This window comes from Phoca vitulina, unplaced genomic scaffold (genome assembly GCF_004348235.1).
Source record: "Phoca vitulina isolate PV1807 unplaced genomic scaffold, GSC_HSeal_1.0 scaffold22, whole genome shotgun sequence".
Lineage (NCBI taxonomy): Eukaryota > Metazoa > Chordata > Mammalia > Carnivora > Phocidae > Phoca > Phoca vitulina.
The window spans coordinates 13,351,728-13,375,330 of NW_022589725.1; the positions used below are offsets into that span (position 1 = coordinate 13,351,728).

At 39.0% G+C, this 23,603-nt stretch overlaps 1 protein-coding gene and 1 pseudogene across 1 annotated transcript; both read right to left on the reverse strand.

The window, feature by feature from the left end:
• Positions 1-291: 291 nt before the first annotated feature.
• LOC116641610 lies at positions 292-4,361 on the reverse strand (annotated as a pseudogene).
• A 2,752-nt stretch (positions 4,362-7,113) lies between these two features.
• Positions 7,114-9,855, reverse strand: DEFB129 (defensin beta 129). Its single transcript, XM_032419394.1, has 2 exons — positions 9,482-9,855; positions 7,114-7,559 (listed from the first exon to the last, which is right to left on the reverse strand). The coding sequence occupies exons 1-2, from the start codon at positions 9,537-9,539 to the stop codon at positions 7,114-7,116; spliced, it is 504 nt and encodes a 167-aa protein (XP_032275285.1). The 5' UTR covers positions 9,540-9,855.
• Between the last annotated feature and the right edge of the window lie 13,748 nt (positions 9,856-23,603).

Consider the following 23,603-nt stretch of genomic DNA (forward strand, 5'->3'; position numbering starts at 1 on the left):
TTTAAATAAGAGCTTAAAAGAAAGAAGAAAATCAAGGTCATTAACAGATGTTTTCCTAGATTGTATTAAGAAATTAATGTAGCTGAATCATAGCCAATTTACATTCTAGGTTAACCAATTAATATGACAGAGTGGTAATTTTTCTTTGAGTCTCACAAATACAATCTGCATATACATGATTTTGAGAATAATTTAATATGTGAAGTTCAACATACAACTATATTCTAATGTCACTATTTTAAATTTAAAGAAATAGATCCTTATAAGATCAAGATAACCCATAAGCCTGAGGTTGGTTTTTACTTTTTTCCTTATTTTTTAAAAAAGCAAATAAATTTTAAAACCACAATGTTTTACATAAGGCAAATCTGTGATGTGAAACTTGCAGTTTGCAAAGAATACAGGGAAGTTGACTTAGACAGTAGTGGTGGTCATGTTAATTAAGCAGTCAGGTAACATGACAAGTCCGTTTGCAACACCAAAAAGTTTCTTTTTTCCCGATAATTAAAGGTCTCATGTTGTCTCCAGTCTCTGTTCTGTTTTGTGTGAGCCCCATCACAGAAACTTTTCAGAACTTTAGTAATGGCAGTGTACGGCTTTATTGCCCAAATCCTCCATATCAAAAGCATGTACTATCTTGGGGCCTTCTTTCTGGATGTGAAAACTTACCATAGATTTGCTGCAAGGATCTTTTTTAAGTTTCTTTTTTTTTTTTATTATGTTATGTTAATCACCATACATTACATCATTAGTTTTTGATATAGTGTTCCATGATTCATTGTTTGCATATAACATCCAGTGGTCTATTCAGTATGTGCCCTCTTTAATACCCATCACCAGGCTAACCCATCCTCCCACTCCCCTCCCCTCTAGAACCCTCAGTTTGTTTTTCAGAGTCCATCGTCTCTCATGGTTCGTCTCCCCCTCCGATTTCCCCCCCTTCATTCTTCCCCTCCTGCTATTTTCTTCTTCTTCTTTTTTTTTAACATATAATATATTATTTGCTTCAGAGGTACAGATCTGGGATTCAGCAGTCTTGCACACTTCACAGCGTTCACCATAGCACATACCCTCCCCATTGTCTATCACCCAGCCACCCCATCCCTCCCACCCCCCACCACTCCAGCAACCCTGTTTGTTTCCTGAGATTAAGAATTCCTCATATCAGTGAGGTCATAGGATACATGTCTTTCTCTGATTGACTTATTTTGCTCAGCATAAGACCCTCCAGTTCCATCCACGTCGTTGCAAATGGCAAAATTTCATTCTTTTTGATGGCTGCATAATATTCCATTGTATATATACACCACATCTTCTTTATCCATTCATCTGTCCATGGACATCTTGGCTCTTTCCACAGTTTGGCTATTGTGGACATTGCTGCTATAAACATCAGGGTGCATGTACACCTTTGGATCCCTACATTTGTATCTTTGGGGTAAATACCCAGTAGTGCAATTGCTGGATCATATGGTGCTCTATTTTCAACTTTTTGAAGAACCTCCATACTGTTTTCCAGAGTGGCTGCACCAGCTTGCATTCCCACCAATAGTGTAGGAGGGTTCCCCTTTCTCCGCATCCCCGCCAGCATCTGTCATTTCTTGACTTGTTAATTTTAGCCATTCTGAGGGGTGCCTGGGTGGCTCAGTCAGTTAAGCGACTGCCTTCGGCTCAGGTCCTGATCCCAGGGTCCTGGGATCGAGCCCCACATCGGGCTCCCTGCTCGGCCGGGAGCCTGCTTCTCCTTCTCCCTCTGTCTGCCTCTCTGCCTACTTGTGCTCTCTGTCTGTCAAATAAATAAATAATATCTTTAAAAAAAAAAAGAAAAAAAAAAATTTTAGCCATTCTGACTAGTGTGAGGTGATATCTCATTGAGGTTTTGATTTGGATTTCCCTGATGCCGAGCGTTGTTGAGCACTTTTTCATGTGTCTGTTGGCCGTTTGGATGTCTTCTTTGGAAAAATATCTGTTCATGTCTTCTGCCCATTTCTTGATTGGATCATTTGTTCTTTGGGTGTTGAGTTTAAGAAGTTCTTTATAGATTTTGGATACTAGCCCTTTATCTGATATGTCATTTGCAAATATCTTCTCTCATTCTGTCGGTTGTCTTTTGGTTTTGTTGACTGTTTCTTTTGCTGTGCAAAAGCTTTTTATCTTTTTTTTTTTTTTTTTAAAGATTTTATTTATTTATTTGAGAGAGAGAGAGAGAATGAGAGACAGAGAGCATGAGAGGGAGGAGGGTCAGAGGGAGAAGCAGACTCCCCGCCGAGCAGGGAGCCCGATGCGGGACTCGATCCCGGGACTCCAGGATCATGACCTGAGCCGAAGGCAGTCGCTTAACCAACTGAGCCACCCAGGCGCCCCTAAAAGCTTTTTATCTTGATGAGGTCCCAATAGTTCATTTTTGCCCTTGCTTCCCTTGCCTTTGGCGATGTTTCTAGGAAGAAGTTGCTGCGGCTGAGGTTGAAGTGGTTGCTGCCTGTGTTCTCCTTTAGGATGTTGATGGACTCCTGGTCTCACATTTGGGTCTTTCAACCATTTTGAGTCTATTTTTGTGTGTGGTGTAAGGAAATGGTCCAGTTTCATTCTTCTGCATGTGGGGCTGTCCAATTTTCCCGACACCATTTGTTGAAGAGACTGTCTTTTTTCCATTGGACATTCTTTCCTGCTTTGTCGAAGATTAGTTGACCATAGAGTTGAGGGTCCATTTCTGGGCTCTCTATTCTGTTCCATTGATCGATGTGTCTGTTTTTGTGCCAGTACCATACTGTCTTGATGATTACAGCTTTGTAATAGAGCTGGAAGTCTGGAATTGTGATGCCACCAGCTTTGCTTTTCTTTTTCAACGTTCCTCTGGCTATTCGAGGTCTTTTCTGGTTCCATACAAATTTTAGTATTATTTGTTCCATTTCTTTGAAAATGTGGATGGTATTTTGATGGGGATTGCATTGAATGTGTAGATTGCTCTAGGTAGCATTGACATCTTCACAATATTTGTTCTTCCAATCCATGAGCATGGAATGTTTTTCCATTTCTTTGTGTCTTCCTCAATTTCTTTCAGGAGTATTTTATAGTTTTCTGAGTACAGATTCTTTGCCTCTTTGTTTAGAGTTATTCCTAGATATCTTACGGTTTGGGATGCAATTGTAAATGGGATCGACTCCTTAATTTCTCTTTCTTCTGTCTTGTTGTTGGTGTATAGGAATGCCACTGATTTCTGTGCATTGATTTTATATCCTGCCACTTTACTGAATTCCTGTATGAGTTCTCGCAGTTTGGCGGTGGAGTCTTTTGGGTTTTTCACATAAAGTATCATATCATCTGCGAACAGTGAGAGTTTGACTTCTTCTTTGTCAATTTGGATACCTTTTATTTCTTTCTGTTGTCTGATTGCTGTGGCTAGGACTTCTAATACTATGTTGAATAGCAGTGGTGATAGTGGACATCCTGCTGCAGGGATCTTTAACACAAAATCTTTTGTAAGCTACATAACCAGTTGTAGCTGTTCCAGCAGCAGTGGTAACTGCTGTGATCCACTCAACAAGTGTGCTGGAATTGGAAGTCAGACTCATGGCTTGCTAAGTGTGTACATAGGACACTGAACACAGATATACTTCCCTCCCCTCCATAGCAATTTTTGATTTATTAGTAAACTCAAACCCAGTGTATGTGCAAAAATCCAAATTATTTGACAACAATTAAGTAATCATTCCAAGCTTGTTGCCTTCCACTGTGCATTCTGTGAGTTTTATTCTCATAATTAACAATAAACAGTCACATCTGACCACAATTTTTATAAACTGATATCTTGGGTTTGAGTATAAAAATCCTAGTAGGTTGTTCAGCCTTGCCCAGAGTCAGTGACTGACAAACCCAGAACAAAGGCTCAGGGTATTCTCAGAGGCACCTGTGGGTGGTTCCTATGTCTTTTTACCTAGAGCTCAGAAAGGAGGAGGAAAAGGGTATCGTTTCATTTATGGACTGTATCAATCTGCTTGGGCTGCTATAACAAAATACCACAGACTGGGTGGCTTCAACAACAGAAATGTATTTTCTCACAGATCTGGAGGCTGGAGTTTAAGATTATGGTATTGGCAGGTTTGATTTCTGCTGTGACTTCCTATTTGGCTTGTAGATGGAGAAGGATATTCCCCGGTATTATTCATCCCGAGAAGACGGGTGAGTTCTATGATAGGACTCAAAAGAAGGCCTTACATTTATACGAGAAATAAATTTCTCTTTTTTTGGAGGGTAGACAATGAAGAGGGCACTCCAACTGTGGGAAGGTAAGCTGGACATTCAAGAGTTTGGCAAATAGCATAGCAGAGAGGGAATCTCATGCCCGTAAGATACTTGGGGTTCTTCAGGGGACACATGTTTAGCAGGAGTTGAAGTTATTCTTTGTATGGCAACTCTTTCGTGTTGTACAAAAACTTCCAGAAACATACTTTATTTTTATTTTTTATTTATTTCAAAAAAAATATTTTGAGATTTTATTTATCTATTTGACAGAGAGAGAGAGAGACAGCGAGAGAGGGAACACAAGCAAGAGGAGTGGGAGAGGGAGAAGCAGGCTTCCCGCCAAGCAGGGAGCCCAATGTGGGGCTCGATCCCAGGACCCTGGGATCATGACCTGAGCCGAAGGCAGATGCCTAATGACTGAGCCATCCAGGCGCCCCAATTTTTAAAAATTTTTAAGTTCAATTTAATTAACATATACTGTATTATTAGTTTTAAAGGTAGAATTTAGAGATTTATCAGTTGCATATAACACCCAGTGCTCATTCCATCAAGTGCCCTCCTTAATGCCCATCACCCAGTTACCCCTTTCCCCCACCCACCTGTTTGTTTCCTAGAGTTAAGAGTTGCTTATGGTTTGTCTCCCTCTCTGTTTCCATCTTACTTTATTCTTCCTTCCCTTCCTCTATGTTCATCTGTTTTGTTTCTTAAATTCCACATATGAGTGAAATCATATGGTATTTGTCTTTCTCTGACTGACTTCCCTTAGTGTAATACCCTCTAGTTCCATCCACGTCATTGCCAATGGCAAGATTTCATTCTTTTTGATGGCCGAGTAATATTCCATTGTGTGTGTGTGTGTGTGTGTGTGTGTGTGTGTGTGTGTGTGTATGTGTATGTGTGTGTGTGTAACATCTTCTTTATCCGATCTTTTTTTTTTCTAAAGATTTTATTTATTTGACAGAGAGAGCCACAGTGAGAGAGGGAACACAAGCGGGGGAGTGGGAGAGGGAGAAGCAGGCTTCCCGCTGAGCAGAGAGCCCGACGTGGGGCTCGATCCCAGGACCCTGGGATCATGACCTGAGCCGAAGGCAGACGCTTAACGACTGAGCCACCCAGGCGCCCCACATCTTCTTTATCCATTCATCTGTTGGTGGACATATCTGGGCTCTTCCCATAGTTTGGCTATTGTGGACATTGCTACTATAAACATTGCGGTGCAGGTCCCCTTCGGATCACTACATTTGTATCTTTGGGGTAAATACCCAGGAGTGCGATTCCTGGGTCATAGGGTAGCTCCATTCTCAACTTTTTGAGGAACCTCCATACTGTTTTCCAGAGTGGCTGCACCAGCTTGCATTCCCACCAACAGTGTAGGAGGGTTCCCCTTTCTCAGCATCCTCGCCAACATCTGTCGTTTCCTGACTTGTTAATTTTAGCCATTCTGACTGGTGTGAGGTGATATCTCATCGAATGGTTTTGATTTGTATTTCCCTGATGCCGAGTGATGTTGAGCACTTTTTCATGTGTCTGTTGGCCATTTGTATGTCTTCTTTGGAGAAATATCTGCAGGAACAAAGTTTAAAAAGATTGTGGGAAAATCTTTGCCTTGTTTAGGGTGACGCTGTAGTAAAGAATCAGTAGGTTAGGGAAAGGTGGTCTTTAAATTGAAGGAGGTGCTAGGTAGTAGAGAGGAACATACTCAAAAACTGGAATAGGGGTCTGTGCCATTGGAATTTGGGCAATAAAAGAAGTGTGACCTGGGATAGAAGAAGGTAGATTCTGGGATGTAATGTCATGTTTACATCTCTATTTTGTGAATGATTGACAGATGGTCATATACCCTTAGAAACATGGCTGTCTTTTGATTAGCATCGTCTCCTTCGCCTAACATTTCAGTAGCTGCTTGTGCCCTCAAAACTCTCTAACCTGTTGCTATCCACTATGGTAGCCACTAGCTACATGGGACAATTGAGCACTTGAAATGTGGCCAGTATGAATTGAAATGTGCTGGAATGGTAATATACATGTGAGATTTCAAAGACTTAGTGCAAAAATAGAATGCAAAACATCTCAAATAATTTTTATATTGATTATATGTTGAAATGATAATATTTTAGATTTACCGCATCAAATAAAATATATTATCAATATTCATTTCATCTAGTTTTACTTTTCTAAATGTAGCTATTAGAAAATTCAATGACTTATATGATTTGCATTTGTGGTCTGCATTCTCTATCTGTTGGAAACACCACTCTGCCTATTGCCTATTGTCCCTTGGGAAATGCTTTGGACCAGAGGTAGAAGTCCTATGCTTCTCCCTTACCGCTCCTCCCTTCCTCTATTCCCCCATATTTTTATCTTAAATGGTTCCATGAACTGGGTTATGTTCTTCTGTGGGGAAGGTAGACTTGCCCCCCGCCCCCCATTCTGTTTTTGGCATTTGGGCCTTTTCCACAAAATCTGTGAAAAAAGAAAATAGTGTCTCTTGCTGTTTTTTGTCCTGTTACCTCAAGGAAGGCACATCATGTGAGAATCATAAATCCTTGTTACAGAGCTTAATCTGAGCTATCCGTGAGCCAAATTCAGTGCTACATTCACCATTCCTGGTGCTTGCTTTTTCTTGGGCATGCAAACTAAAATTCCATTCCTCTCCAGCTCTGCCTCCTCTGTGAGGTTTCTGTGAGAATGATAACATTATGTAAACTATAGGTGCTTAAACAGTATTTATTGAATGACTTATGACAGAGGAAACAGTCCTATGTTTCATTTTACAGCTAGCAAAGAAGAGAGGAAGTTGGTGTTTTAAGGGAAAGGCCCACATCCCTGCTCATCTGCTTCCTCCAGCTCCAGTCACGTCGTTGGTAGTGTCTATGGTGGTGGTGATGGTGGTGGGGAGTCAGCAGCTGAGTCTCTGCTTTCTTTGGTGTCTCTCTTGGTAGAAATAGCAGTATATGAAATCTTTCCTGAGAACACAGAGTTGGTGATGGCAGAGTTTACATTGGTGGCATTTGGGGTGATGAGGGTGTTGATGTTGGTAAAAGGGCTGATGCTTTTGATATGGGGGAGAAGAGATAAAATCTGATTTTTTGTTTGTATCTCAGCATCAGAATTCTTGGTAGTTTGTAGGTGTTCTTGGGAGTCCTCTCCAAGTGTGTGGGATATTTCATTTTGCATGTAGTTTTTTATCATTTGAACCACTTTTGGTCCAATGCAACATTTCTTCTTCTTGCATTTCTGTATCTCTTTTTCATCCATGGCACAGTGGTCTTTGCATCTTCCAAAACCCATTAAACATCTTCGTAAGCCAAAGTACTCTGCACAAAGAAAAAAGAAAACCACTGGGCTAAGGTTACTAGCTAGATATGATGTTAAGACTGCTGGAGGGTGAAGCATAGAATAAGAGGTTGTTTATTAATGCTAAGTTTTAAGTGCACTGTTTAGGGATATTGATGGAAGCACCTGGCAGGCCAGTAAAGTCGCTGTACACCCCTAAACTCCAAAATAAATCTCTCTAGTCCCCCTCATTGAGTAACTTTAAAAATCTAGGGGCACATAGACGAAGGAGAAAAGGGAACACATTTTTTTTTTTTTTCTTCAGGATAGGATTTTAGACCTCCAACTTAGACACTTAGACATCTTAGACACTTACAGAGCATCACTATCTTTCTTCATGATCCTAGGAAATACCAACAAGAGCAAAATCTGTCATAAAACTAATCCAAGAAAGACTTTCAAAAGAGTTCAATAGGACTTTCAGGAGTGCTGACTTCTTGCCAAACCCAGTGGTCCATGACCTCACCCTCCTTGACAACCACTTGTCCTGTGGTTCCTGGGGCATGGTGTTCTATCATTTGTAGTCTCTCTGAACATTCTGTCCCTCAGAGGCTTTATTCATCATCACAGCCTTAACCTCATCTCTGTCAAGGTAACTCCCACATGGTTATCTATAGCTCTAAATTCTCTGCTCAGTTTAGTACTTCATCTTCATCTGCTGAATTTTTTTTATCCCAGTGTCTCACCTTTTTTTCTGAATCAAGAAAGTTCTCCCTCATTCTGTAATCTTAACAATTCAACTGATTTTCCATAAATAACAAGAAGCTTATGTAGCACCTAATATTCACATACATTTCAGCATTATTTCTCTCCAGAGACAAAACAGTAAAATTCTTATATTTCAAGCAGCTACATTGATTAACCTGCTATACTCATGTGGAATTTGGGGCTCAAAGTGACTAAGTGACTTTACCCAAGACGACACAGCCATACTTGCTTATGTTACTGCTCTTCTCTTAAGGTCCCAAGATAAAAACATTAGAAATATCTTGGGGCGCCTGGGTGGCTCAGTCGGTTAAGTGGCTGCCTTTGGCTCGGGTCATGATCCTGGGGTCCTGGGATCGAGCCCCACGTCCGGCTCCCTGCTCAGCCTGCTTCTCCCTCTCCCTCTGCCTGCTGCTCTGCCTACTTGTGCTCTCTCTCTATCTGTCGAATAAATAAATAAAATCTTAAAAAAAACCCAAACAAACATTAGAAATATCTTGACTCCTTCACTTTCCCTTCTCTGACCCATTGCCAGTAATCCTAAATATCAGGGTGATTCTTTTATTCTGAAACAAATTTTCATGTTTCTCTATTCTTTCCAAAAAACAATGGCCAATCCTCTGGTTCAGTCTTTTGCCAAGATGTATTCCCAGATGCCCTGATGAGTGATTTGGGGGTTTCCAAGAAGACAAAGCCCGAGAAAAGGGATGAAACTAAAAATCTGAAAAAGTTGAAATGGAGAACATAGACCTATTTACTGGATCTTTAGAGGAGATTTTTTGAGTGCAAGGGTAAGGACTTCCTACTTATTATACCAAGGTATAAACTAATATGAACATTTACTTCAAAAGATGGTTTAAATTAGAAATAGAGCAGAAATGAGGTAGACTTGGCTGAGTCCCAGATGATAGTGATGTAGAGGGCAGGAAGGTAGCCTTTATATGTTGGATAGTTTCTGAGTATACAGAAAACATCCTGCTTTCTCTGTAGCTCCCTGTGTATCCCCATCAGACAGAGTCTAGGGTTGGGGCCTATGGGGATGCATGGGGGATGGTGCATGACTGAGGCAATAGGTAAACTCTTAAGCCACCTGTTTGGGGATCTCCTCTTTCAGCATTACTTGGGGTCCCATTGTCATAGACAGCCAAATCCCTGCTTCCTCACACCAACCCCTTCTAAATGCAGGATTCCACATTACCTGTGTTCACCTGGTACTGTAGCATGAGGCTGGCAAAGATAGGAAAAAGGAGCTTCATGGCTGGGTGCCAGAGAGGAAGCCTTGGATCTGGGTTGGTGTTCTTGAGCTCCAGCCTTTATTGGCCTCTTCATGGCCTTAGGCCATGAGCAGTGAAGTGCAGCCAAAGCTCATAGCAGTTGTGTTTTCACTGATTCTGAGAACAGCCTTTCCTGAACACTTCTGTGCAACACATTCCCTGCTCTTGATCCTGGGAGAAACATAAGACATATAAGATATGAAAGGAAGTGCAAGCCCTTTGCATCCCTTCTTAATATGTGAGCATGGCAAGAGTAATATATTTGTTTTTCTATCTGTCAGCTAATTATGCCTAAGGCACTTAACGTGGGAGAGTCAGAAGCATAGAAATTGCTATAACCATCAAGTCTCAGAGGATTGTTTCTGTCTTTTTTGTACTGGTGTCTCCACTGTTTAGTAGGGGCACTGGGTCAACATTAGAGCTCAGTACATGCATGTTGCATGAGTTTGTTGGAGGCAGCTCCTGGCATAACTTTAACTTCTTTTTTATTGAGATATAATTGACATATAACGTATTTGTTTCAAGTGTACAACATAATGATTTGATATTTGTATAAGTTGTGAAATGATTGAGAGTAAGTCTAGTTAACATCCATCACCACACTTTTAAGACTTACTCTCTAGCAACTTTCAAATATACAATACAGCATTGTTAACTATAGTTATGATGCAGCATATTACACCCCTGGGACTTAATGATTTTGTAACTGGACATTTGTACCATTTGATGATCTTTACCCATTTTGCCCCTTGCTCCTCCTCTGTACCTTGGCAACCATCAATCTGTTCTCTGTATCTATGAGTTCATCTTTTTTTTTGTTGCTACGTTTAAGTGAGATCATATGGTATTTGTCTTTCTCTTGTCTGACTTAATTCATTTAGCATATGCCCTCAAGGTCCATCCATTCTGTTGCAATTGGCACTGTTTTCTTTCTTATGGCCAAATAATATTCCATTATATATATTACATTTTCTTTATCCTTCATTCATCAATGGACACTAAACGTTGCTTTCATGTCTTGCTATTATAAATAATGGTGTAATGAACTTGGGGATGCATGTATGTTTTTGAGTTAATGTTTTTGTTTCTTTCAGAAAAATACCCAGAGGTGGAATTGCTGGATCATATGATAGATCTATTTGTAATTTTTTGAAGAATCTCCATATTGTTTTCCATAGTGGTTGCATCAATTAGCATTCCCACCAAAAGTACACAAGGATCTTGTTTTTTCCATATCCTCACCAACACTTGTTATTTCTTGTCTTTTTGATAATAGCCATTCTAACAGATGTGAGGTGATATTTCATTGTGATTTTGATTTGCATCTCCTTGATGATTAGTGATATTGAGCACCTTTTAATGAACCTCCTGGCCCTTTGTATGTCTTCTTTGGAAAAATATCTATTCAGATTCTCTACCCATTTGTTAATCAGATTGGTTGTTGTTGAGTTGTAGGAGTTCTTTGTATATTTTGGATATTAACTCCTTATCTGATATATGATTTTCAAATATTTTCTCCCATTTGGTAGATTGCCTTTTCCTTTTGTTGATGGTTTCCTTTGCTGTGCAGAAGCTTTTTAGTTTAATGTAGTCCAATTTATTTATTTTTGCTTTTGTTGCCTTTGCTTTTGGTGTCAAATCCAGTTTCTGTGGTATCAGTTATAACATCTCTTTCATTTCTGATTTTATTTGAATCTCTTTTTTTCTTGGTGAGAAGATTTGTCCATAAACAAATTATCTTTTCAAAAAAACAAGCTCTTTTTTTTTCTTTTAAAGATTTTATTTATTTGACAGAGAGAGCACAAGCAGGGGGAGTGGCAGGCAGAGGGAGAGGGAGAAGCAGGCTCCCCGCAGAGCAGGGAGCCCGATGTGGGGCTCGATCCCAGGACTCTGGGATCATGACCTGAGCCGAAGGCAGTTGCTTAACCAACTGAGCCACCCAGGAGCCCCTCATTGATCTTTTCTATTGTCTTTTTATTCTTATTTCATTTATTTCTATTCCGATCTTTGTTACTTCCTTCTTTCTACTAACTTTGGGATTAATTTTTCTGGTTCCCTAAGGTGTAAACTTAGGTTATTTGAGACTTTTCTTGTTTCTTAAGACAGGCCTGTATCATTATGATTTTTCCTCTTAGGACTGCTTTGCTGCATCCCATATGTTTTGATATGTTGTATTTCCATTTTCATTTGTCTCAAGGTATTTTTTTGATTTCTCTTTTTATTTCTTCTTTGACCCATTGGTTTTTCAGTAGCATGTTGCTTAATCTACACATATATGTGAATTTTCCAGTTTTCTTCATGTAATTAATTTCTAGTTTCTATACAGTTATGGTCAGAAAAGGTTTGAGGGGTGCCTGGATGGCTCCGTTCGTTAAGTGTCCGACTCTTGATTTCAGCTCAGGTCATGATCTCAGGGTGTGAGATCAGGCCCGTGTCAGGCTCCGCACTCTGAGGAGTGTCGGCTTCTTTCTCTCTCTCCCTCTCCCTCTCTCCCTGCTCACACTCTCGCACTGTCTCTCTCAGATAAAAATAAATAAATAAATAAATAAATAAATAAATAAATACATAAATAAAATCTTTAAAAAAAAAAGAAAAGATGTTTGATATGTTTTCAATCTTCTTAAGTTTACTAAGACTTATTGGCCAAACATATGATCTGTCCTGGAGAATGTTCTATGTATGTTTGAGAAGAATGTGTATTCTGTTGCTTTTGGATGAAATATTCAGTATGTGTCTGTTAAGTCTGTCTGGTCTAATGTCTGGTTTAAGCCCAATGCTTCCTTATTGATCTTTAATCTAGATTATCTATTCATTGATGAAAGTGGGCTATTAAAGTCTCCTATTATTGTATCGCAATTGCAATTTCTCCTTTAAGTCTGTTAATATTTGCTTTATCTGTTAGGTGCTGCTATGTTGCATAGACATTTAGAAATGTTATATCATATTGTTGGATCACTCCATCATTATATAATTACTTTCTTTGCCTCTTATTAGTCTTTGCCTTAAAGTGTATTTTGTTTGATATATAAGTGTAGCTATCCCAGTTTTCCTTTGGTTTCCATTAGTATGGGGTATTTTTTTTTTCATCCTTTCATTTTCAATCAGTATGTGTACTTATATCTGAATTGAGGCTATCGTAGGCAGCATTTAGATGGGTCTTATTGTTTCATCCATTCAGACGCGTTATATCTTTAGATTGGAGAATTTTAGTCCATTTACGTTTAAAGCAATTATCAGTAGGCATGCACTTAGAGCCATTATGTTAATTGTTTTCTGGATGTTTTGTTACTCTTTGGTTCCTTTCTTCTTGCTGTCTTCCTTTGTGATTTGATGATTTTCTGTAGTGGTATGCTTAGATTCCTTTCTCTCAGTCTTTTGTGTATCTATTGTAGGTTTTTGGTTTGTGGTTACCATGAAAGCTTACATAAAACAACAGATAACAGTCTAATTTAAATTGATAACAGTTTAAATTCAAATGCATTCTGAGACTCTCCAATTTCTCTCCCCTCCCCCATTTTGTCTTTTTGATGTCACAATTTATATATATATATTTTTTTAAAAGATTTTATTCATTTATTGACAGAGAGAGAGACAGCGAGAGAGGGAACACAAGCAGGGGGAGTAGGAGAGGGAGAAGCAGGCTTCCCGCGGAGCAGGGAGCCCGATGCGGGGCTCGATCCCAGGACCCTGGAATCACGACCTGAGCCGAAGGCAGACGCTTAACGACTGAGCCACCTAGGCGCCCCACAATTTATATTTTTTATTTTGTGTATCCATTAACAAATTATTATGGTTATGTTGTTTTACGACTTTTGTTTTTTTAACCTTCATGCTAGCTTTATAAGTAATTAACCCATCACCTTTACAACATTAGATTGTTCTGAATTTTACTATATACTTACTTTTACCAGTGAAATCTGTACTTTCGTGTTTTCCTGTTACTAATTAGTCCCCTTTCATTTCAGCTTAAAGAAGTCCCCTTAACATTTCTTGTCAGATATAAGACCAGTTAAGGCTGGTCTACTTGTGATGAATTCCTTTAGATGTTGCTTATCTAGAAAACTCTATATTTCCATCACATCTGAAGGACAATTTTGCCAGGTAGAGTAGTTTTGGTTGGCAGTTTTTCTTTCAGTGCTTTACATATATTGTGCCACTTTACTCTGGCTTGCATAGTTTCTGTTTAAAAAATCTGCTCATTGTCTTATGGTGAGTCCTTGTAGGTAACAAGTTATTTTTCTTCTGCTGCTTTTAAGATTCTCTTCTTGTCTTTAAATTTTGAAACTTTAATTATAATGTGCCTGGTGTGGGTCTCTTTGGGTTCATATTTTTTGGAACTCCCTGGGCTGCCTGGATCTGGATGTCTGTTTTCTTCCCAGGGTTAGGGAAATATTCATTCATTATTTCTTCAGATAAATTTTCTGCCCTTTTTTCTTTCTCTTCTCCTTTTGGGACCCCTGTAATGTGAATGTTGGTCCACTTGATATTATTCCACAAATCCCTTAAGCTTTCTTCTGTATTTTTCATTCTTTTTTCTTTTTGCTGTTGTGATTGGGTGAGTTTCCACTGTCCTTTGTGGTCACTGATCCTTTCTTCCATTGCATCTAGTCTGCTGTCAAACCCTCTATTGTATTTTTCAACTCTGTTATTATATTCTTAAGCTCTGTGACTTTACTCTGTAATTTTTAATATTTTCTATTTCTTTGGTGAAATTCTCACTTTGTTCATCCATTCTTCTACTGAGCTTGGTGAGCAACTTTATGACTGTTATTTTGAACTCATTATCTGGTAAATCACTTACCTCTGTTTCATTAAGTTCCTTTTCTGAAGTTTTATTCTATTCCTTTGTTTGGAACATATTCCTCTGTTTCTTCATTTTCCTTGACTCTGTGTGTTGGTTTCTATGCATTAGATGAAACAGACACCTCTCCCAGTCTTGAAGGATTTGCCTCATGTAAGAGATGAATCCTATTGTTCAACCTTACCCTGGCATTGGTTGTCTCTCAAATCATTGTGATTGTCCAAGCAATCTACTTTATTTTTGGTACCAGTAGTTGAGGTGTGACAAGACCTGTCAGTATTCCAAAGGGAAGGAGCTCAGTCAGCACTTAGGTTCAGGCTGATTGGAAGCCTGACTCCCAAGCAGCAACTTTTAAAATATGTGAATATACTTTTTCCAGGAGAAGACTGGGAGATGGGCATTCCTGTCTGCTCCCTCTGCACTGAACTCTGGGGTAATAGCCATTTGAGAGCTATTTCTTTTTTTTGCTCCCATCACACTGAACCTGTGAACACAAGCATCACTGGTCACCAGAGCCAGGCTTTCAAGGGATGTGTCCTCTGGGTGGCAGACATAAAAGCTGGGGCACAGATGTATACACAAGCTCCTTTCTTGGAGACACTGGTGACCTAGGGCAGGTCAGAGGGAGAGCATGAAGATGGCACCTCCCTGGTCTCTGGAGAGGATTGCAGTTGCCCCCCAGATGTGTGTTTAATTTGAAGCCTATCTGTCAGGCCACAACTGGGAAGGAAGCTAATAGGCCTCTTTCACAGAAAGACCAGGGATGCATTTCAGTTTGCTGTCACTGTGCTGTGCCCTGCAGGAGAGAGGGTGTAACTGGCTAAGAATTCTTTCTTCCTTTGTAACAGTCCTGCGGGCCCTGTGAGCACAAGCCCCACTGACTACCAGAGCCAGGTAATGAGAGATGTCCCCTGTGTGGCAGCTGCAAAAATCTGGGTGCCCTGTGAGTACACAAGCTTCTCCCTTGGAGATACTTGTGAGCCAGAGTGAGGCAGAGGGAAAGTGAAAAGATTGAGGCCACCAGCCTCTGCTCCCAGAAAGCACCTCAGTAGGCCCCTAGATGTTTGCCAAACCAGAAGCTCCAAGATAAGAAATAAGCTTCTTTCCACAGAAAGACTGGGCATGTGTTTCAGTCTGCTGTTCTGCACTGTGCCCTGTGGGCTTGGTAGCTAGCCAAGAACGGTCTCTACATTTGTTACAATCCCATGGTGCCCATGAATGCAAGCCCTGCTGGTCATCAAAGCCAGGCAATCAAGAATTTTCCCCTGGGTGGCAGCCACAAAAACTGGGGCACCAGATGTAAAAACCAGGGCACAGTACGTGTGTATAAACTCCCCTCTGGGCAGTCGTGGTATTCTGTAGCTGCAGAGGGAGAGAACAAAGTAAGTGCCTTTCTCTGAGGTCTCTGGAGAGGATTACAGTTGGTTCTTAGATGTGTGTTTAATTAGAAGCCTGCTTTTCAGCTGCAGCTCTGAAGATAAGCTAATAGACCCCTTTCACAGAGACTGGGCACCTCAGTCTGTTGCCTCTCTGCTCTGCCTTGGTGTTGGTAGTGGGTTAAGAAATCTTTCTGTTATTGTCCTGTGGGACCTGTAAGTGTAAACCCTGCTGACAACCAGAGGCAGGCAGTCTATTTTTTCTTTTTAAAGATTTTATTTATTTATGTGAGAGAGAGAGAATGAGAGAGACAGCATGAGAGGGGGGAGGGTCAGAGGGAGAAGCAGACTCCCTGCTGAGCAGGGAGCCTGATGTGGGACTCTATCCTGGGCCTCCAGGATCATGACCTGAGCCGAAGGCAGTCGCTTAACCAACTGAGCCACCCAGGCGCCCAAGAGGCAGGCAGTCTAGAGGTGTCCCCTGGGCAGCAGCAGCAAACACTGGGGGGCCAGATGCTGTACAAGCTCCTTTCTGGGAGATATTGGTGAGCTGAAGTGAGGCAGAGAGAGAGCACAAATATGGCACCCACCAGCCCCAGGCTTTGGAGAGTATTTCAGTAGTCCCCTGGATGTGTGTTAAAATAGATGCCTGCCGTGCTGGGTTGGGATTTATGGTGAGATTGTGTCTCAACTTCTCCTACCTACTTCAGTGTGTAGGTCCATTTGTCCAATGTGTAGGAGTTGTTCAGCTAGGCCCCCGTCCCTGCGGAAATTGTTCTGTATGTAGCTGTAGATTCAGTGTGACTGTGGAAGGAGGTAAGTTCAGGATCCTCCTACATTGCCATCTTTATTTGGAACCTTCTTGCTTTTCTTTTGATTGATTAAATGTTTTTCACTTTAAATTTTTTCCCATCCCTTGTTTGGAAGACACACACTATATTTACTTGTTAACTTAGAAATTTTATTATACATGCTCACCTATCAAAATCTAAAGTTAATTAGTATCTTTCTCCTCCTTATAAAGATTTAGAGCATTATAACTCCATCTCTCCTGGCTTATTCACAATAGATATTGTGTATTTTAGTTATATATATATTTTTTAGTTATATAATTTTTGACCCAAGACATCAATATTATTGTTTTATAAATCAGCCTTTTCTCCTGGTATTATTCCATGATCTGAAGTCAACTTTGTTGGATATTAATATAGTAACTCCAGTTTTGTTTTTACTGGTGTTTGCATGGTCTATCTTTTCCCCTTTTATTTTGAGACTATATTTATTTTTGAGACTATATTTATTTTGAGACTATATTTTGAGACTATATTTATATTTCCATATAAAATATATATATGTATTTGTAAATAACATATAGTTTAAAAATCCATTTATGCTCAACACATCATTCATCATTAGGGAAATGCAAATCAAAACCACAATGAGATACCACTTCACACCCATTGGGTGACTACTATCAAAAATCCCAGAAAATAACAAGAGTTGGTGAGGATGTGGAGAAGCTGGAACTCTTGTGCACTGTTGACGGGAATGTAGAATGGTGCAGTTGCTAAGGGTAATAGTATGACAAGTCCTCAAAAAATTAAAATAGAACTACCATATGATCCAGCAATTCCACTTCTGGGTATATGCCCCAAATAACTGATAGCAGGGTTTAGAAGATGTATTTATACACTCATGTTTATAGCAATGTTATTCATGATAATCAAAAGGTGGAAGCAACACAAGTCACCGAGAGATGAATGGATAAACAAAATGTGATATATACATACTATGGAATAGTATGCATATTTTAAAACGAAGGACATTCTGAAATGTGCTGTAATATGAATGAACCTTGAGGACATTATACTATATGATAAGCCAGTCACAATAAAGACAAATACTGTATGAGTCCTCTTATATGAGGTACCTAGAGGTGTCAAATTCATAGATACAGAAAGTAGAAGTGTGGTTTCCAGAAGATGAGGAGAGGTGAAAATGAGGAGTTATTGTTTAATGGGTAAAGAGTTTCAGATTTGCAAGATGAAAAGAATTCTGGAAATTGGTTGCACAAAATGTGAATGTATGTAACACTGTTGAATTATACACTTAGAAATGATTAAGATGGTAAATTTTATGTTATGTCTGTTTTATGACAATTAAAAAATATTAAAATAAGCCCTGGATCTTCTATGGGTCACTAATTGTCTAGTGAAAAAAAAATCCATCCAGTTTTTAATTTGTGTATTTAAATCATTTACATGTACTATGATTATCAATATGTTTGGATTTTGGTCTACTGTTTTAGTATTTGTTTTCTGTTTGTTCTCTGTCTTTTCATCTCCCTATTTCACCTTTTCTGCCTTCTTTTTTTTTTTTTTTTAGAGATTTTATTTATTTATTTGACAGAGAGAGAGACAGTGAGAGAGGGAACTCAAGCAGGGGGAGTGGGAGAGGGAGAAGCAGGCTTCCCGCTGAGCAGGGAGCCCGATGCTGGGCTTGATCCCAGGACACTGGGATCATGACCTGAGCCAAAGGCAAACGCTTAATGACTGAGCCACCCAGGCGCCCCACCTTTTCTGCCTTCTTTTGGATTATTTAAATATGTTTCTAGTATCTCTTTAAAATTTTTTTAGTTTTTTTTTTTGACCATATAGTTTTATGGTGATTTCTCTAGGGATTACAATATATAATCTTACCTTTTCATAATCTACATAGAATGATTATTTTATTATTTCGAGTGGAATGTAGTATTCTTACCACTATGTAAGTCCCTTTATACTATCCTCTTTATGTTGTCATATGTATTACATTTACATATAATAAAAACCCCATGAGACATGTTATAATCATTGCTCTCAGTTGCTATACATATTTTAAAGCTCTTAAGAAGAAAGACTAGTCTATTATATTTACCAGAATATTTACCATTTCTGTTGCTCTTCCTTCATTGTTGAAGTTCCATTTCCCTCTGTTCCACCCTTCCTCCCCCACCCCCTTTTTTGGGAAGAAATTTCTTCAGCATTTTTTTTAGAGCAGGTCTGCTAGTTTTCCTTTATCTGAAAATGGCTTTCTTTTTTTTTTAAACCACTTTGGCATACAAAAAGATGTATATACTTAATGTATGCAATTTGATGAGTTTGGAGATAGGTATACACCTATGAAACCATCACCACAATCAACACCATATGCTCATAAACATGTATGGCCTCCAAAAGTCATTTAGAATCTATTTAAAATCTTCTGACATTTAAAATTTATTTTTTTACATTTGAACATCTAATATTTTATCATTTAAAATCTATTTTTTATTATTTTTAATTAATTTAAATTACTTTTTTTAAGAAGTTTTATTTATATATGTAATCTCTACACCCAACATGGGGCTTGAACTAACGGCTCTGAGATCAAGAGTCACACAGTCCTCTAACTGAGCCAGCTAGGAGCCCTTAAAATCTGTTTTTTAACTTATTTTGTGATAAGAACACTAAACATAAGATACACTGTTTTAGCAAATTTTTAAGTATACAATGCTGTATTCTTAACTGTGGGCACTGTGGTGTACAGTACTTATTCATGTTTGTATAACTGAAACTTTGTACTCTTTGACCAAAATTTCTCCATTTCATCTTCCCTCCAGTCCCTGGTGACCACCATTCTACTCTCTGCTTTGTGTGTTTGGTTAATGTAGATTCCTTATTTAAGTAAGATCATGTAGCATCTGTTCTTCTGTGTCTGGCTTATTTCACTTAACGTAATATCCTCCAGAATCACCCATTTTGTCACAAATGGCAGGATTTCCTTTTTTATTAAGGGTGAATAATATTTTATTATATATAAATACCACATTTTCTTATCCATTCATTCATCAATGGACATTTAGATTACTCCATGCATTGACTATTGTGAATAATACTGCAGTGAAAATGAATGCAGATATTTCTTTGAGATAGTGATTCCATTTCCTTTGGATATATACCCAGGAATAGGATTGGTGGATCGTTATGGTAGTTATATTTTTAATTTTTTGAGGAACCTCCATACTATTTTCCATAGTGGCTAAACCAATTTACATTCTCAACAACAGTGTACAAGGGTTCCAAATTTTTGCATATCCTTGCCAACACTTGTTAACTTTGTTTTATTGATAATAGACATCCATTTTTTTTTTTTAAGATTTTATGTATTTATTTGACAGAGAGAGACACAACAAAAGAGGGAACACAAGCAGGGGGAGTGGGAGAGGGAGAAGCAGGTTTCCCGTGGAGCAGGGAGCCCGATGTGGGGCTTGATCCCAGGACCCTGGGATCATGACCTGAGCCGAAGGCAGACGTTTAATGACTGAGCCACCCAGGCGCAACGATAATAGACATCCTAAGAGGCATATGGGGATAATCTCATTGTGGTTTTGATTTGCATTTCCCTAATGGTTAGTGTTGTCAAGCACCCTTTTCATATGCTTGTTGGCCATTTGTATATTTTTGGAGAAATTTCTATTGAGGTCTTTTACCCATTTTTATTTTTTATTATTATTATTTTAATGTGACAAAATGATATTTTATTTATAAACCACACATGTTCTCCTCTGCCCTCCATTAAATTTTACCCATTTTAAAAAATGGTTAATTTTTCTTTTACTACTGAGTTGTCAGATTTCCTTTAATATTTTGGATATTAATTTCTTATCAGATACGTGGTTTACAAATGTTCACTCCTTTTCCATAGATTGCCTTTTCACTCTATTGGTTGTTTCCCTTGTTGAGTAGGAGCTTTTTAGTTTGATATTTTGGTAATTGTTTGCTCCTCCTTCTCTTCCACCTCCTCTTTTTTTTTTTAATTTTATTTTATTATGTTATATTAGTCACCATACAATACATCATTAGTTTTTGATGTAGTGATCCATGCTTCATTGTTTTCGTATAACACCCAGTGCTCCATGCAGTACGTGCCCTCCTTAATACCCATCACCGGGCTAACCCATTCCCCCACCCCCTCCCCTCTAAAACCCTCAGTTTGTTTCTCAGAGTCCATAGTCTCTCATGGTTCATCTCTCCCTCCAATTTCCCCCCCTTCATTTTTCCCTTCCTTCTCCTAATGTCTTCTATGCTATTCCTTATGTTCCACAAATAAATGAAGCCATATGATAATTGACTTTCTCTGCTTGACTTATTTCACTTAGCATAATCTCCTCCAGTCCCATCCATGTTGATGTAAAAGTTGGGTATTCATCCTTTCTGATGGCTGAGTAATATTCCATTGTATATATGGACCACATCTTCTTTATCCATTCATCTGTTGAAGGGCATCTCGGCTCTTTCCACAGTTTGGCTATTGTGGACATTGCTGCTATGAACATTGGGGTGCATAGGGCCCTTCTTTTCACTACATCTGTGTCTTTGGGGTAAATACCCAGGAGTGCAATTGCTGGGTCATAGGGTAGCTCTACTTTTAATTTTTTGAGGAACCTCCACACTGTTTTCCAAAGTGGCTGTACCAACTGGCATTCCCACCAACAGTGTAAGAGGGTTCCCCTTTCTCTACAACCTTTCCAACATTTGTTGTTTCTTGCCCTGTCCATTTTTGCCATTCTAACTGGTGTAAGGTGGTATCTCAATGTGGTTTAAATTTGAATTTCCCTGATGGCTAATGATGATGAGCATTTTTTCATGTGTCTGTTAGCCATTTGCATGTCTTCTTCAGAGAAGTGTCTGTTCATGTCTTCTGCCCATTTTTTGACTTGATTATTTGTTTTTTGGGTGTTGAGTTTGAGAAGTTCTTTATAGATCTTGGATACCAGCCCTTTATCTGTAGTGTCATTTGCAAATATCTTCTCCCATTCTGTGGGTTGCTTCTTTGTTTTGTTGACTGTTTCCTTTGCTGTGCAGAAGCTTTTTATCTTGATGAAGTCCCAAAAGTTCATTTTTGCTTTTATTTCACTAGCTTTTGGAGATGTATCTTGAAAGAAGTTGCTGTGGCCGATGTCAAAGAGATTATTGCCTATGTTCTTCTCTAGGATTTTGATGGGTTCCTGTCTCACATTGAGGTCTTTCATCCATTTTGAATTTATCTTTGTGTATGGTGTTAGAGAATGGTCGAGTTTCATTCTTCTGCATGTGGCTGTCCAATTTTCCCAGCACCATTTATTGAAGAGACAGTCTTTTTTCCATTGCATATTTTTTCCTGCTGTGTCGAAGATTATTTGACCATAGTGTTGAGGGTCCATATCTGGACTCTAGTCTGTTCCATTGGTCTATATGTCTGTTTTTGTGCCAGTACCACGCCGTCTTGGTGATCACTGCTTTGTAATATAGCTTGAAATCGGGCAACATGATGCCCCCATCTTTGTTTCTCTTTTTCAACATTTCCTTGGTGATTCGGGGTCTTTTCTGATTCCATACAAATTTTAGGATTGTTTATTCTTGCACTTTGAAAAATGTCATTGGAATTTTGATCGGGAGGCGTTGAAGGTATAGATTGCTCTGGGTAGCATAGACATTTTAACAATGTTTATTCTTCCGATCCATGAACATGGAATGTTTTTCCATCTTTTTGTGTCTTCTTCAATTTCTTTCATGAGTGTTCTGTAGTTCCTAGAGTATAGATCCTTTTCCTCTTTGGTTAGGTTTATTCTGAGGTATCTTATGATTTTTGGTGCTATTGTAAATGGAATCGTTTCTCTAATTTCTCTTTCTACAGTTGTGTTGTTAGTGTATAAGAAAGCAACTGATTTCTGTGCATTGATTTTGTATCCTACCACATTACTGAATTGCTGTATGAGTTCCAGTAATTTGGGGGTGGAGTCTTTTGGGTTTTCCGCATAAAGTACCATGTCATCTGCAAAAAGAGAGAGTTTGACTTCTTTGCCAATTTGAATACCTTTTATTTCTTTTTGTTGTCTGATTGCTGTTGCTAGGACTTCTAGTACTATGTTGAACAATAGTGGTGAGAGTGGGCATCCTTGACGTGTTCCTGATCTTAAGGGAAAGGCTCTGAGCTTTTCCGCATTGAGGATGATATTTACTGTGGGTTTTTCATAGATTGATTTTATGAAGTTGAGGAATGTTCCCTCTATCCCTATACTCTGGAGAGTTTTAATCAGGAAAGGATGTTGTATTTTGTCAAATGCTTTTTCTGCATCAATTCAGAGGACCATATGGTTCTTCTCCCTCCTCTTATTAATGTGTTCTATCACATTGATTGATTTGCAAATGTTGAACCACCCTTGCATCCCGGGGATAAATCCCACTTGGTCGTGGTGGATGATCCTTTTAATGTATTGTTGGATCCTATTAGCTAGGATTTTGTTGAGGATTTTGGAATCTATATTCATCAGGGATATCGGTCTGAAATTCTCCTTTTTGATGGGGTCTTTGCCTGGTTTGGGGATTAAGGTAATGCTGGCCTCATAGAATGAGTCTGGAAGCTTTCCTTCTTTTTCTATTTTTTGAAACAGCTTCAGGAGAATAGGTATCATTTCTTCTTTGAATGTTTGGTAATTCCCCAGGGAATCCATCAGGCCCTGGACTCTTGTTTTTTGGGAGGTTTTTGATCACTGCTTCAATCTCGTTACTGGTTATTGGCCTATTCAGGTTGTCAGTTTCTTCCTGTTTCAGTCTTGGCAGCTTATAGGTTTCCAGGAAGGCCTCCATTTCATCCAGATTCCTCAGTTTATTGGCATACAGTTGTTGATAATAATTTCTAAAAATTGTTTCTATTTCCTTGGTGTTAGTCGTGATCTCTCCCCTTTCATTCATAATTTTATTAATTTGGGTCCTTTCTCTTTTCTTTTGGATAAGTCTGGCCAGTGGTTTATTGATCTTATTAATTCTTTCAAAGAACCAGCTTCTAGTTTCATTGATCTGATCTACT